General features: G+C 53.2%; 1 protein-coding gene across 4 annotated transcripts in view; it reads right to left on the reverse strand.

Annotated features, from left to right (window-relative positions):
• Positions 1-14463, reverse strand: part of DTX2 (deltex 2, E3 ubiquitin ligase) — a 44972-nt gene that overhangs the window by 17389 nt on the left and 13120 nt on the right. For all 4 annotated transcript variants that reach the window (XM_011930100.1, XM_011930108.1, XM_011930092.1 and 1 more), the window contains 2 exons: positions 8655-9011; positions 6274-6913 (listed from right to left, as the gene is read on the reverse strand). In XM_011930100.1, coding sequence (XP_011785490.1) covers positions 6274-6913; positions 8655-8922 — 908 coding nt within the window. In that variant the 5' untranslated portion in view covers positions 8923-9011. The remainder of the gene's footprint in view (positions 1-6273; positions 6914-8654; positions 9012-14463) is intronic.

Consider the following 14463-nt stretch of genomic DNA (forward strand, 5'->3'; position numbering starts at 1 on the left):
AGTTGGGCTCTTGCTCTGTTGGAGCTCAAGCCCTTAGCTGGAGTGCAGTGGTACAATCATAGCTCACTGCAGCCTCCACCTCCCAGGCTCAAGTGATCCTCCTGCCTCACCCTCCTGAGAAGCTGGGACTACAGGTGAGCACCACCACACCTGGCTAGTTTTTCTAAAATATATATATAAACAGAATCTTGCTATGTTGTCCAGGCTGGTCTGAAACTCCTGGCCTCAAGAGATCCTCTCACCTTGGCCTCCGAAAGCACTGGGATTATGGGCATGAGCCACTGTGCATGGTCTGAGTTTGTTTGTTGACTGTTCTCAAACAGGATTGCCTCTGTGGCCGTGCTACGCAAACAGCAGCTTCTTGCTCTCCTCGCCTACTCCCAATCCAAAGGCAAGGCTGGCAGTGGATCTGGGGGCCCTGATAATGCCAAGAAGGGCAGGGAGTCTGGACACCCGGGTCAAGGTCTTGGCTCTACTGAACACTCACATTTTCATTCATTTGGAGCAAACCCCTCCCCTTCCTCAGCCGGTTTCAACTCTTCCCCACCCTTTTTTTTTTCCCTCAGAGTCTTGCGCTCTGTCGCCCAGGCTGGAGTGCAGTGGCGTGATCTTGGCTCATTGCAACCTCTCTGCCTCCCAGGCTCAAGCAATTCTCCTGCCTCAGCCTCCCAAGTAGCTGGGATAACAGGAGCCCGCCACCGTGCCTGGCTAATCTTTGTATTTTTAGTAGAGACAGGGTTTCACCATATTGGCCAGGCTAGTCTTGAACTCCTGAACTCAAGTGATCCACCCACCTCGGCCTCCCAAAACGTTCGGATTACAGGTGTGAGCCACCTGCCCAGCCCTCTTGTCCTTTTTTTTTTTTTTAAAGGAAAGTGGATCATCTCTGATGGTCTCTACAACTCTAAGGTTCTGTAAGTGAAGGCATTCAGGACCCTCTAGGGCAGCACTGAGCTCAAGCCCTTAGTTGAAGCCCAGAAAGCTGAAGTTTGGCACTGCAAGTCTACAAAACAAATGGGCTATGCAGCAGGCTAGGCGTCACTGGCCCAGAGGGGCTCTAAGCCCATGGTGCTCCTCCTCCCACCACCCCCACCAGAGGTGGGGTCCCTGACTGCTCCACCCCACAGAAAAATCCCAGGAAGTGAGGTCTTCCTTCACCAGGGAGAGGCACATATCTGAACGAGAAGGCTTGCCTCTGTTCTAACAAGAACGAACAAGAAGTCCTTGCTTCCAAGGACTAGAGCGGAAAGCAGAAGCACAGTGAGGCTTCCAATGGGCGCTCACCCTGTGACTGGAGAGCAGGAAACCAGGAGTGTGTTCTGTAAAAAGCTCTAAAAATGTCACCACTTCCCCCATAAAATCACAGTTCCTCCCTGGTGTGTGTCCCTGCTGTGACCTCTAGGAACTGAACCATACAAGGATACAGAGGTTCCCAAGATGGGGGCCCCCCGGGGTGGGTGGAACCTCAGAGGTTATCAATCGCCCTCATCATCCTCAGAGGGCTCGGACCTGCAGAACGTTCCCAGATGGGGGCACCAACTGCCCCCCAAAGTGTCCTTCTCTGAGAAGTCCCTACAGTCATGACCTCAGGCATCCTCCTCCTCTCCCCAACTCCTGGTCCACCTATTAGGCCCTCCCTGGCTTTCCTGTCTGTGACCATTTCCAGGAGATCCCAGACAGCGTGGGAAACGTGAGACATGAGGACTCCGAGTTTTCTATGCAGGGCGAGGGGTAAAGCCAGGAGGCTGGAGAGGAAGGAGATCCAAAGCCCCTCTCCAAGGCCACACCCTCTGGGATTGGGGCTGGCAGCCAGTCCCATGAGCTGCAGAGGCTGGAGACGATGCTACAGGCGTATGCTCCCGCTCAAAGCCGTGTGCGCTGGGCATGGCAAGTCCCCTTCCCGAGCCTCAATTCCTCTACCTATGAGGATGATTCCCAAAGGCCGCCAGGGCAGTGATGACACCCAGGACAAATATCCGTGGGGTCCAGGTCTTGCAGGAGCAGAGGGAGGTGAAGCCAGGCCCTACGGTCCACCAGGTACTTTCCTGTAGGGCCCTAACTACATCCTGAAAACCACTGCAACAATAGAGCAGAAGGCAACCTCAGAAACTGACCAGTCCGACCCTCCCTCAGCTTAAAAGAAGAGGCAGGGCACAGTGGCTCACACTTGTAATCCCAGTGCTTTGGGAGGCCAAGAGTTTGGGACCAGCCTGGGCAATATAGTGAGACCCGTCTCTACAAAAAATTTTAAAAATTAGCTGGACACAGTAGCACAAGCCTATAGTCCTGGCCACTCAGGAGGCTGAGGCAGGAGGATCCCTTGAGCCCAGGAGTTTGAGGCTGCAGTGAGCCATGATCACGCCACTTCACTCTAGCCTGGGTGACAGAGTGAGACCCTGTCTCTTAAAAAAACCAAAACAAAACAAAAAGCAAAGAAAAAGAAAAGAAAGAAGAAAAAAATAAAGAGAGAAGAGACCCGGGGCCTACCATAAGTCAGGAGGAAGGCCCCATCTGGGCCCCATGACTCCAATCCCACAAGCCAAAAGACAGGCGGCCGCAGGAGGGAGAGGAAGTGAGTTCTTTCAGAGGCAAGGGCAGGAGCAGCAGCAGCCGCCCACCACAGCAGCAAGCCACCAAGAGCTGAGCGGGCGCAGTTTTGTAGGGCCACTGAGCCATTCGGCACAGAGCAAAACACCCACAGGCTTCACCTTGCTGAGCTGTGACAGACTGCCGGTCATAACCACCACCTCCAGCCATGCAAGTGCTATGCAGCGTCACACCCTCTCCATTAAGGGAGACAAGAGCGTGCATGACACATTTAGGAAAGATTTCCATCCAACATAATTGAAACACAAGTTCTGATGCTTAAAGGAATCAACTTCAGCTACCAGGAAATCTACTGCCACCCAGCAACTCAGCCCCAGATGACACGCTTTCTTGTATCACGGCCTATTCCCACGGGGCACGTGGAAGCTGTGCACATGAGTTCCTGGAAATTTTTCGATTTCATGCGCTCACATGGTATTTCTAGTGGCTGCCAGTAAAAAGTCGGTTCTCGGGCCTCCCCACCCCATGGCGCTGGCTCTAGATGGGCCCTACCTGCCCTGCCTGCCCCCCTCACATCCAAGGTAACTTTCACCTGCTGCTGTTGACAAGCACTTGGCTGTGAGAACCTTGCCGCCTGCTAGGTTAAGAGGTCAGGTATTTACTAAGCCCTATCTGGCTCTATACCCATCAGAGGAGGGTTAACTCACTACAAATCAGGCAGGGGAAAAGCCTGTTTTTCAGTGCATGGATAGGCCCGTGCAGGTGAATTACACCTCTCCAGCTCCAAGAAAACCAAAGGAATCAGGATGCACCTACACCTACCCCAGGAGACAGGCCCCTTTGAGGCTGTTTCTACTAACAGAGCCTGCTGGCCTGGTTCCCTCCTGACTTACAATGTGGGGCAAGACACAGCATGCCCAGCCCAGCACCAAGGGAAGACAGACTGGCCCAGCCACCTTCTTTTCTGTAACTTGCCTAGCCCACACCAGTAGGACCCACATCAGCACTTCTGCAGGCCCTCAGGCTAGGGATAAGGACCCCAGAGAAATACTGGGGGAAACAGAAATGGTTTAGTAAAGACTAGTGGGGCCCAATACCAGGAGAAAGGAACAAAGCCATATTAAGTCACTAGACTCAACTCCAGAATCCCACTCTAGCACTATCCAGAAATCTGCCTCAAAATAATTCCTAAGAACTTAAGAAGCTCCGGGAGGCTGGGTGAAACAGAGCTGACAGAAGTCCCAGTGCCTCTAAGAACCCTCCTGGGCCTGTGGATAGAGTACACTGTTCTCTGAAACAGGCTGACCCAGATATTCAGGGAGGGAAGTTGAGGCAGCACCTCCCTGAGCCCGACTTGCCTATGTCTATGTCCTCAGAGAACCCCAATAACACCTTCCTGTACTCGAAACTCCCAGAAAGATCTCAGATGCACGTGCCCCGGCTCCTGGCAGAAGATGCCCATGAAAACTCTGACTCACCCAAGGCCCATCACCCTCCTGTCTACTGGCCTCCTCCTAGCTCATCCCTCAAGAGGCCTTTTGGGCCAGGAGTGATGGCTCATGCCTATAATCTCAGCACTTTGGAAGGCTGAGGAAGAGGATTGCTTGAGGCCAGGAATTCAAGACTAGCCTGGACAACATGGCAAGACCTTGCCGATACATAAAACTGAAAAATCAGCCGGGTGTCGTAGTGTACACCTGTGCTCCCAGCTACTCAGGAGGCTGAGGCAGGAGGATCACTTGAGCACAGCAGTTCGAGCCTGCAGTGAACCATGACTGCACCACTGTACTCTAGCCTGGGTGACACAGCAAAAAGCCTTGTCTCTAAAAATAGTAATACAATTAAATTAAAATGTATTTAAAAAGCCCCCTGCCTTCCCGGGAGCATCAAGAACTCCCCATGTGCCCCAGATAGCGCACTCTTGGGGCCTGGGCTGAATCCCAGCTCTGGCACTTGCTGGCTGCGTCGCCAACCTCATCGGCCTGGACGTGCTCGCCTGTAAGTGAAGAGCACTGCTCAGCCTGAGCGCGTCGTGGCATGAGTGAAGTCACTCACGCAGCCTGCTCAGGAGGGCCTGGCACATGACATGAACCAATAAGTGGGAGGCGCTGTCACTGTGTCTTACACAAACTGGCAGGGTCCTCAGAAACACAGTCTGAAAAAATACTAGAGGTCTGAGAAGTTGCCAAGGAGGTCTCGACCACCCTGAGAAGTTTCAGCCTTTGACGTGGGTGCAGTAGGCAGGGTTGGGCCAGTGAAGAGGGAGGCAGCAGGATGCTGACCAGGGTCAGTGCCCACACTACCTCACCACCCACACCAGCACACTCTCGGAAAGCCCTGTCCCAGCTACCACTCTGAATTCTCAAAATGTGCTCCAAGCCCAACACTCTCAATAATGAATGACGAAGCCCCAAGTCAGCCAGAGTGTCAGAGGGCTACGGCCAGCCCAGGGCATTCACCTTGGCCAAATCCAGGGAAATCCAGGGGTGTTCCTCATTTTATCTTTTTTTTTTGAGATGGAGTTTCACTCTTTGTTGCCCAGGCTGGAGTACAATGGCATGATCTCAGCTCACTGCAACATCCACCTCCTGGGTTCGAGGGATTCTCTTGCCTCAGCCTTCCAAGTAGCTGGGATTATAGGCGCTGACTACCATGCCTGGCTAATTTTTGTATTTTTAGTAGAGATGGGGTTTCACCATATTGGCCAGGCTGGTCTCGAACTCCTGACCTCAGATGATACGTCTACCTTGGCCTCCCAAAGTGCTGGGATTACACACGTGAGCCACTGGGCCCAGCGTTAAGACAGCGTCTCGCTCTGTCGCCTAGGGGCTGGAGTGCAGTGGCACGATCACAGCTCACTGCTGCCTCGACTTCCTGGGCTCAAGCGATCCTCCTGCCTCAGTCTCCTGAGTAGCTGGGATTACAGGTGTGCACCACCATGCCTGGCTAATTAAAAGTTTTTTGTGTGTGTGGAGATGAGGTCTCACTATGTTGCTCAGGCTGGTTTCTGACTCCTGGGCTCAAATGATCTTCCTGCCTTGGCCTCCCAAAGTGCTGGGATTAAAAGTGTCAGCCTCTGTGCTTGGCCAATCTCCTCACTTTAAATGCCACCTGCTCTGGTCTGCACCAGGGATTGAGTGGAAATGATGCCCGTGGCATCATTATCTTTCTCTCAAGGAGCTGAGTGCTTTACCAGGCACTCTGGGCTGGGCTGCATCAGCAGGGGGCCACGTCACCCATGCAGCCACTGCCACATGCTCCACATTCTGTCCTCCCTCACACCGTGCCGACAGCCCCCTACACTAGACTGGGGCTCAGGGGTAAGGGCTGATGTTCTGGTCTCTGGGTCTTCACGACCTGGCACATGGCAGGAGTCAGTGTACAGGCAGTGACCCGGTGTTCTTGGGCACAATGCTTGCCGTGCAGCCCGCAAGCAGAGGCCACAGGCCTCTAACTCTGCTCCCCGTGGAGGGTCCCATCATCGTGAGTGAAAGGACTGTAGATTCTAACCTGTGTGGTGACCACCAGGACTCCGGTACAAGGGGTCAGGTAGGCTCTGGACGGCCACGGCACCTCAGCACCCATATGGCACATGCACATGAGATGCCATGGGAGGGACCACCCAGGGGGCAGGAGCCGCGTCTGCAGGAATTGGGTTGAGTCTTCCCAGCCAAGTAAGAGCAGAAACACAGGGCAGACAAAACGAATGGCTGTTGCCCACGATACCTGACTGCACCAGAAGTGGAGGATCCTGGGGGCAGGTGCTGCAGTCCCAGGTGGGAGAGGCTGGAGCGGTAGAGGGGCTGGCTCCCCAGGGAGGGAGGAGCTGCGCCCCAGGGGTTGGTGGTGTTCAGCCTGGGCGCAGACCGAGCCCCGGAGAGTGAGGGTTTGCTGTACGGTGCAAAGGCCTGGTGGGTCCCAAACACAAAAGCGGTCCTGTGCGGGGGGTGCTGGGGGGCGGGGTATGCAGGGAGGTTGGTCATGGAGTGGCGGTAGCGGCCTGACACGGGGCCAGTTCCGCTGCCGCTGAGGCACTGGTGGCAAGAGCAGGCAATGCCCATGTGGCCCGGCGGAGCGATGATGGTGGTCACCGGGTAAGACAGCCCTGCTTGGCGCCGCACACTGCGGCAGAAGCTGGAAGTCTTGTTGGTCTGCGTTTGGGTGGCATAGTTGACAGTGTAGTTGTACCCCAGGGGGGCCAAGTCCACGAGCTGGTTGCCCCTGGCCACCTGCTGCTCCAGATAGTCACAGACGCTGGCTTCGTAGGCGGTCCAGGAGCCATCGTCGCTCAGCCACTCCCAGACAACACCTCGGCCAGGGGCTGAGTGCTGGGGGAACAGGTGTCTCCGCACAGCCCGCATGGTGCCTGTTTTCAAAGAAAAACAAAAGGTTATTCTGCTAGTATCCCCAAAATACAAGGAACGTTCAAATTCTTTCTTCAACAGCCCAAATAAACAAATAGGAACACAGTAGGTACACAGTCATGCTGCTATTTGTTTATGTATTTTTAGAGACAGGGTCCCCTTTGTCGCCCAGGCTGCAGTGCCGTGATGTGATCATAGTTCTCTGCCACCCTGACCTCCTGGGCTCAAGCGATCCTCCTGCCTTAGCCTCCTGAAGAGCTGGGACTACAGGCACATGACACTACACCCAGCTAACTTCAAATCGACGGCCTCTATGACACCTGCCACTTTCATTCCCCAATTAACACTTCCTGCTCTCCACCACAATATGCAATTTCGGGGTTATTATTTATCCTGTCTGCTATCTTTCTCAGCTGACTTCACACAACGTGAAGGCAATGACTTGGGAGCTGACTGACAGCCACAGTTTTCACAGACTCTACGACACTCCTGACAAAGATTAACACAGAGTTTCCAGGGCTGGGCGTGATAGCTCAAGCCTGTAATCCCAACACTTTCAGAGGCCAAGGCAGGAAGATCACTTGAGCTCAGGAGTTGAAGACCAGCCTGGGCAACACAGGGAGACGGAGACCCTGTCTCTACAAAAAACAAAAAACAAAAACAAAAAAAGAAAAAAAATCCCATACTTTTAAAAAAAATTAAAAATTAAAATTGGAAAAAAAAAAAAGGAAAAACCAGTTTCTCAAGTTTCGGCACTGGTGACACTATGGGCCAATAAGTCCTTATTGCAGGGCCAGCCCTATATGCTGCAGGACGGCGAGCAGCATCCCTGGCCTTCACCCACCAGATGCCAGGAGCACCCCCACCTCCCACCCACTCAGCTGTGACAACCAACAATGTCTCCAAACATTGTCAGATGGCCCTGGGGACAAAATCACCCTGGACTGGAGGAAGGGACGGCTCCAAGAGGAAACTGGTGCCTCATTCTCAATAATCCTGATCAAAACACACTGCAGGTCCAGGCGCAGTGGCTCACGCCTGTAATCCCAGCACTTTGGGAGGCTAAGGCAGGCAGATTACCTGAGGTCAGGAGCTCGAGACCAGCCTGGCCAACATGGCAAAACCCTGTCTCTACTAAAAATACAAAAATTAGCCAGGTGTGGTGGTGGGTGCCTGTAATCCCAGCTACTCGGGAAGCTGAGGCAGGAGAATTGCTCAAATCCAGGAGACAAGGGTTGCAGTGCCGAGATCACACCATTGCACTCCAGCCTGGGCAACAGAGCGAGACTCTGTCTCAAAAAAAAAAAAAAAAAAAAACAAAAAAAAAAAAAAAAAAAAGATCAAAACACATCGCAGACCAGAAAGCAGAAGTGCACACATGCAGAGGGGCGCAGTTGCCTGCCCAGGGCACACAGCCATTGAGTGGTGGGGCAGGGCCCTCTGAACTCCCATGGCGCACTACCTCCATGCCGGTCTGCCTGCCAAAGAGACCCTCCAACCTCTGCGGTCAGGACAGGCATTTCTGCTTTGCGAGACAAGGGGGAGGGCCTCCCACAGCGTCTCACTGTGAGCTGCACTCAACCTGTGTGGATATTCCCACTCACTGCACCCACCCACCACCACGTGTGCTGCAGGGAGAGAGCAGCTCTGTAGGTCACGTCCATCACCCCAACACCTGGCACAGAGCCTGTGGGAAAGCAGGTGCGGCGCCCAGATATGTGCAAGAGGCAGACAGCATCTTACCAGTGTCCTGGCGGAACTGGGTCCAGCTGGGGAGGTCAATGATGTAAGGGGCCAGCGAGGGGTCTGCCTGGCCCAAGGGGATGCTGTGGGCCAGGCTCCCAAGCCCGAAGCGTTGGCCCTTCTGTTGGACAAACTGCTGCTCGATGAAGCTGCACACAGCGGCGCTGTAGGGGTGCCAGGTGCCCAGCCCGTCCTGCCATTCCCACACGGCCACAGCCACGGGGCTGGTGTACACCTGCACCAGGGAAGGGCTTGGGGCCATGGCCATCTTCCCAAGGAATCCTGCTGCTTTCCCAAACGGCTTCAGACCCCTCTGGCCTGGAGTCCTGGGGTCATTGCCCAGAGCCTCCGGCAGATCTGTGAACAGGACAGACACGAGCAGTTACCAATGTACAGCAGTAGCCCTGCAGAGTCAGCCTCAGGGCAGGGGAAACACACCATGCTTTTCTACAGCTGATTTTTTTTTTTTTTTTTTGGGATACAGAGTCTCACTCCGTCACCCAGGCTGGAGTGCAGCAGTGCGATCTTGGCTCATGGTAGCCTCAAACTCCTGGGCTCAAGCAATCCTCACAACTCAGCCGCCAGAGCAGCTGGGACAATAGGCATTTGCCGCCACACCCAGCTGACTTTTTTCCTTTTTGTAGACACAGTGTCTGTGTTGCCCAGGCTGGTCTCAAACTCCTAGCCTCAAGGGATTGACTTGCCTCAGCTTTCCCAAGTGCTGGGATCACAGGTGTGAGCCACCGTGCCTGGTCTCACGCTTGCTTTTCTTACCCTAACACCTTCAGGGCACCATGAGTCAAGAACCTGATCCTGCCTCTTTACTCTGGCAGCCAGGAAGAATTCAAAGTCAATCCTGCAGCCTACCTACCGCCGCACAGGCCCATGAAGAAAGAGCAGCGGAAATTCCGGGTGCTAGTCACCAGCGCAGCTTCTTTCTTGCTACTGGTAATTCCCCTCTGGCCCAACTGCTTAGTGTATCATTTCATCATGCATGCATTTCTTTTTTCATTGAGATGGAGTTTCACTCTTGTCGCCCAGGCTGGAGTGCAATGGTGTGATCTGGGTTCATTGCAACCTCCGCCTCCCAGGTGGGTTCAAGTGATTCTCCTGCCTCAGCCTCCCAAGTAGCTAGGACTACAGGCATGCACCACCGCGCCCAGCTAGTTTTTTACACTTTTAGTAGAAACGGGGTTTCACCATGTTGGCCAAGCTGGTCTCAAACTCCTGACCTCAGGTGATCCACCCATCTCAGCCTCCCTATTGGCACCCACCATGCTGAAGATGAGAACCCACCATGTCTCGGAAAAGAGCAGGGGTTCTGGGACACAGATTCTAGCTCCTCATGTCTCCAGAGTGCCCTGGAAGCATCACTGACCACAAAGGAAGCCCTAGATGGGCACCGAATCACCCCTCTCTGGCCTCTGCAAGGTTGTCTGCACCCACTCCCCTGCCTAGCCCCTGCTGACCGGCCACCAGGCCCAGCGAGTTCTTCCCCACATCCCAAGCTCCCCACCTCCTGAGACCTTCTCCTCGTAGTCGCTCCAGCCCACCCTCTTCCCTTGCAAACACTCCACGTCCTCCAGGCCCAGCCTGTGTCGCTCAGGATGACCCATCACATGCCCTCTGCACCCTCCACAGCACCGACCAGAACCCTAGTAACCGCATCCACCTGTGGTGGCTGTAACCACGGTCCTTCTACTCCTCCCCAGGTGGCAGCAACCCCAAGCCTGCCTCATTCACAGCTGCATCTCCGGGACCCAGCCGGGGCGTGCCACGTGGTGAGTGTTCTAGAATGTTCTATACATTGCTTCAGAATGACAGAGTGAAGGTGGACAATGATTCCAGTCAGCACCTGCAGTTGTCTGAATGAGAAGAGGCCTGCAAATGCCCCACATGATGGCCGCCCCCCATGGCACTGGCTGTTGGAGTGCCGGTCTAGGGTCCAACATCTAGCAACCAACATCAAATGTCCTAGTCTCTCCTAAGCCACACAGACTGATAAGGTGACATTTCTCTCACTTACGGACAGGAAACCAAGACTGAAAGAGGTCAAGGGGACTGGGTGTGGTGGCTCACACCTGTAATGCCAGTGTTTAGGGAGGCTGGGACAGGAGGGTCATTTGAGCCCAGGAGTTTGAGGCCAGCCTGGGCAACATAGTGAGATCCCATCTCTGCAGAAAATTTAAAAATTAGCCAGGTGCGGAGGCACACGCCAATAGTCCCAGCTACTCAAGAGGCTGAGGCAGGAGGATGGCTTGAGCCCAGGAGTTGGAGGCTGCAGTGAGTTATAATCCCAAGGCACTCTAGCCTGGGTGACAAGAGGCCCCACCTCTTAAAAAAAAAAAAAAAAAAAAAAAATCAGGCCAGGCACGGTGGCTCAAGCCTGTAATCTCGGCATTTTGGGAGGCCGAGGTGTGTGGATCATGAGGTCAGGAGATCAAGACCATCCTGGCTAACACAGTGAAACCCCATCTCTACTAAAAATACAAAAAAAAAAAAGGCGGGCGTGGTGGTGGGTGCGTGTAGTCCCAGCTACTCAGGAGGCTGAGGAAGGAGAATGGCGTGAACCCAGGAGGCAGAGGTTGCAGTGAGCTGAGATCGTGCCGCTGCACTCCAGCCTGGGCAACAGAGCAAGACTCCATCTCAAAAAAAAAAAAATAATAATAATAATAATAATCAGAGCTGAGGCAGCGTGTGTGTGCACGCTGATGCCAGAGCCCATGCCTGCTTCTTTCCAGGGCTTGCTCCAGATCTGTCTCCCTTCCAGGGAAGGCGGTCTTACCCTTCTCATTGAAATCTTGCTGGGGTAGTACAGTCTGGGACCACACCAGACGCCCAGGGTCCCCAGTCTTATCACAAGCCACACGACTATGAAGACATCGCTGTAACTACCTGGGTCTCGGTTTCCTCATCGGCAAAATGGGGATAAAATATGATGTGTATGCTTGAGGGGACAGTCATGGGAATCTCCAGATTGTATCAGTGGGGCCCTACTGGCCAGGGCCCCGCATGGGCGTGTTGTCACAATGAGGGTGTGTAGTGCTTGAGAGACGTGGGTCGTGCTCTCCTTTCCTTTTCTCCCTCTTTAAGCAGGGCCTGTAAGTGAAGCCCAAGGTGAACCTCAGACTGAGCCCTCCTCGCTACGACAACAGGCCTTAGAGCCAGACCCGACCTGGGTTTGTTCTCTGTGCTGCCTCTTAGTCGTGTATGTGTGACCTTGACTGAATAACTCAAGGTCACACATACACTACTTAATAAAAGGTGACATTTGTGTATTTATTTCGAGTCTCACTCTGTCACCCAGGCTAGAGTGCAGTGGCGTAATCACCACTCACTGCAGCGCCACGGCCTCCTGGTCTAAAGCCATCCTCCTGCCTCCTCCTCCCGAGCAGCTGGGACTACAGGCATGTGCCACCATACTCAACTGATCTCTTCATTTTTTGTAGAGACAGGGGTCTCACTCTGTCATCCAGCTGAGACTACGGGCACACGCCACCATGCCTGGCTAGCATATCATCTTGATGGCAGTATCTAAGATCTCCAAGCTTGCTTTCTTTGGGAAAACGGAGTTATCAACATGTATCCTAAGTGCTTTTCATAGGTATAACACAGACAGCTGTGTGTAAGGTACCCACACAGCACTAGGCATACAGCAGACAGTCAACCCATCTTGGCCTCCCTGCCTCTCCTGGCCCCTCACCTCCAGCACTTGCCCACCCTTTCAGTCTCAAGAAGGAATGGCCGCAAGGGCAGCCCTGAGTACACAGCGTGAGAACACAGGTGAGTCAGGCCTGCAACAACTCTGAACACAGGAATTGGCAGCTCTGTGGCTGCCAGGCCTGCCACAGAGCTGCCAATTCCTCCGACAAAAGCCCACAACCCGCCCAGAAGATGAGACCTGGGGTGCCCTTGGGCAGGCGGGCTGAAGGGCTCAGCTCAGTGTCTTCAATTAGAAGTTTCTGTAACCACAACGAGGTACAAATCAGAGGACTGCCTTCCAAGCCAATTACTCCTGAGTGTCACTCATCTTTTGGGCAGCCAGGGCCGCCTCCATCATCGGCACACGGGGTATGTCCCAACATGTCCTCACGGCCCGGATGAAACAACTCTCACAACTCTGCAAAACAGCCTAGGAAATACAGGTGAGGACTTCAGCTAAAACTTTCCACGAAGGCACGCAGCCTCCCCGATGGAGGGTGTGCCATGGCCCAGGCCCTAGGAGGGTACTGGAGATTCCAGAGGAGGATGACAAGGCACACAAGCCCCTCCATGACCAGCCACTGTTCGTACTCACACCAAGCCCTCCACCTTTGATACCTACAGCTAATTCTAGAAAGTTTCACAACATTCCAAGCCACTTACCACCCTCTAGCAATTGATCCTCCCTCTATACCAGCCTCCAAGCAAACACGCCCATCCTTCCAGACCCAACCATGGCATCCCCTCTCCTGTGCCCCCAAGCCACACTCTCGCCAGAGAGGGCTGGCTCCACCCACCCTTGTGTGCACGGCACAGGCCACTTACACAAACACAGCTGCACTCCCTGGTTTCGGTGGCCTTCTCCCCACCAAAACAGAAACTCCCTAAGGGCAGAGCTAGGGCTGCAGCTCTTCAGGTGCCCAATATCCCAGAGGCTCTGAAACACCAAAGGAGGGGTGAGCCTTCTGCTCCAAGGGCACAGGCACCTTTGAGTCACTGCCCAGAAACGCCCACTGTGTTCCCCTCGAACCCAGCAATTATGCACAATACAGCGGCGTGTCGGTGCACCAGTCTCTCTGCAGCAGCCTCTGCTTAACCATCACTTAGCTGCAGCTTAAAAACCTAATTTGTTTCAGCTCCTAATGATGTGGGTTCTTCATTATGAAAATTATTAGTATTATAATTGGCCATGGGAAAAAGCCTCAATTTGGAGGCAGCCTAAACACTTTACAATAAAGGAATTCTTGCACCAATTATGGAACATTCTAATGATGGAATACAGATCAGTCTTAAAAAATGAAAGAAAGGGCCAGGCACAGTGGCTCATGCTTGTAATTCCAGCACTTTGGGAGGCCAAGGCGGGCGGATCGCTGGAGTCCAGGAAGACAAGACCTGCATGGGCAACACAGCAAAATCCTGTCTTTACAAAAAACAGAAAAATTAGCCATGTGTGGTGGTGTGCCTGTAGTATCAGCTACTCACTCAGGAGGCTGAGGTGGGAGGATCGCTTGAGCCCTGAAGGTTGAGGCTGCAGTGAACCGTGATTGCACCACTGCACTCCAGCGTGGGTGACAGAGAGAGACCCTGTCTCATAAAAATAAATTAATTAAAAATTAAAAGTCTGGAAAGAACAACACTAAAATGTCACTGGAATTAAAGAATTATGGGATTTTCTTTTTTTTTTTTATTTTTGAGAGAGTCTTGCTCTGTCGCCAGGTAGGAATGCAGCAGCACAATTTTGGCTCACAGCAACCTCCACCTCCTGGGTTCAAGCAGTTCTCCTGCCTCAGTCTCCCAAGTAGCTGGGATTACAGGCACACACCACTACGTGTGTGTGGTTTTGCCACATTGGCCAGGTTGGTCTCAAACTCCTGACCTCAAGTGATCCACCCACCTCAGCCTCCCAAAGTGCTGAGATTACAGGTGTGAGTCATTGCACCCAGGTTATTCTTTCTTTACCTCTTTCTGTACTAGAAAAATGTTCTAAAATAGTCATATAACTTTTTAATAATCAAAGCTTTTTTTTTTTTTTTTTTAGACAGAGTTTCATTCTTGTTGCCCAGACTAGAGTGTAATGGCGTGAACTCAGCTTACTGCAACCTCCGCG

The sequence above is a fragment of the Colobus angolensis genome, unplaced genomic scaffold, assembly GCF_000951035.1.
Source record: "Colobus angolensis palliatus isolate OR3802 unplaced genomic scaffold, Cang.pa_1.0 Scaffold120, whole genome shotgun sequence".
Lineage (NCBI taxonomy): Eukaryota > Metazoa > Chordata > Mammalia > Primates > Cercopithecidae > Colobus > Colobus angolensis.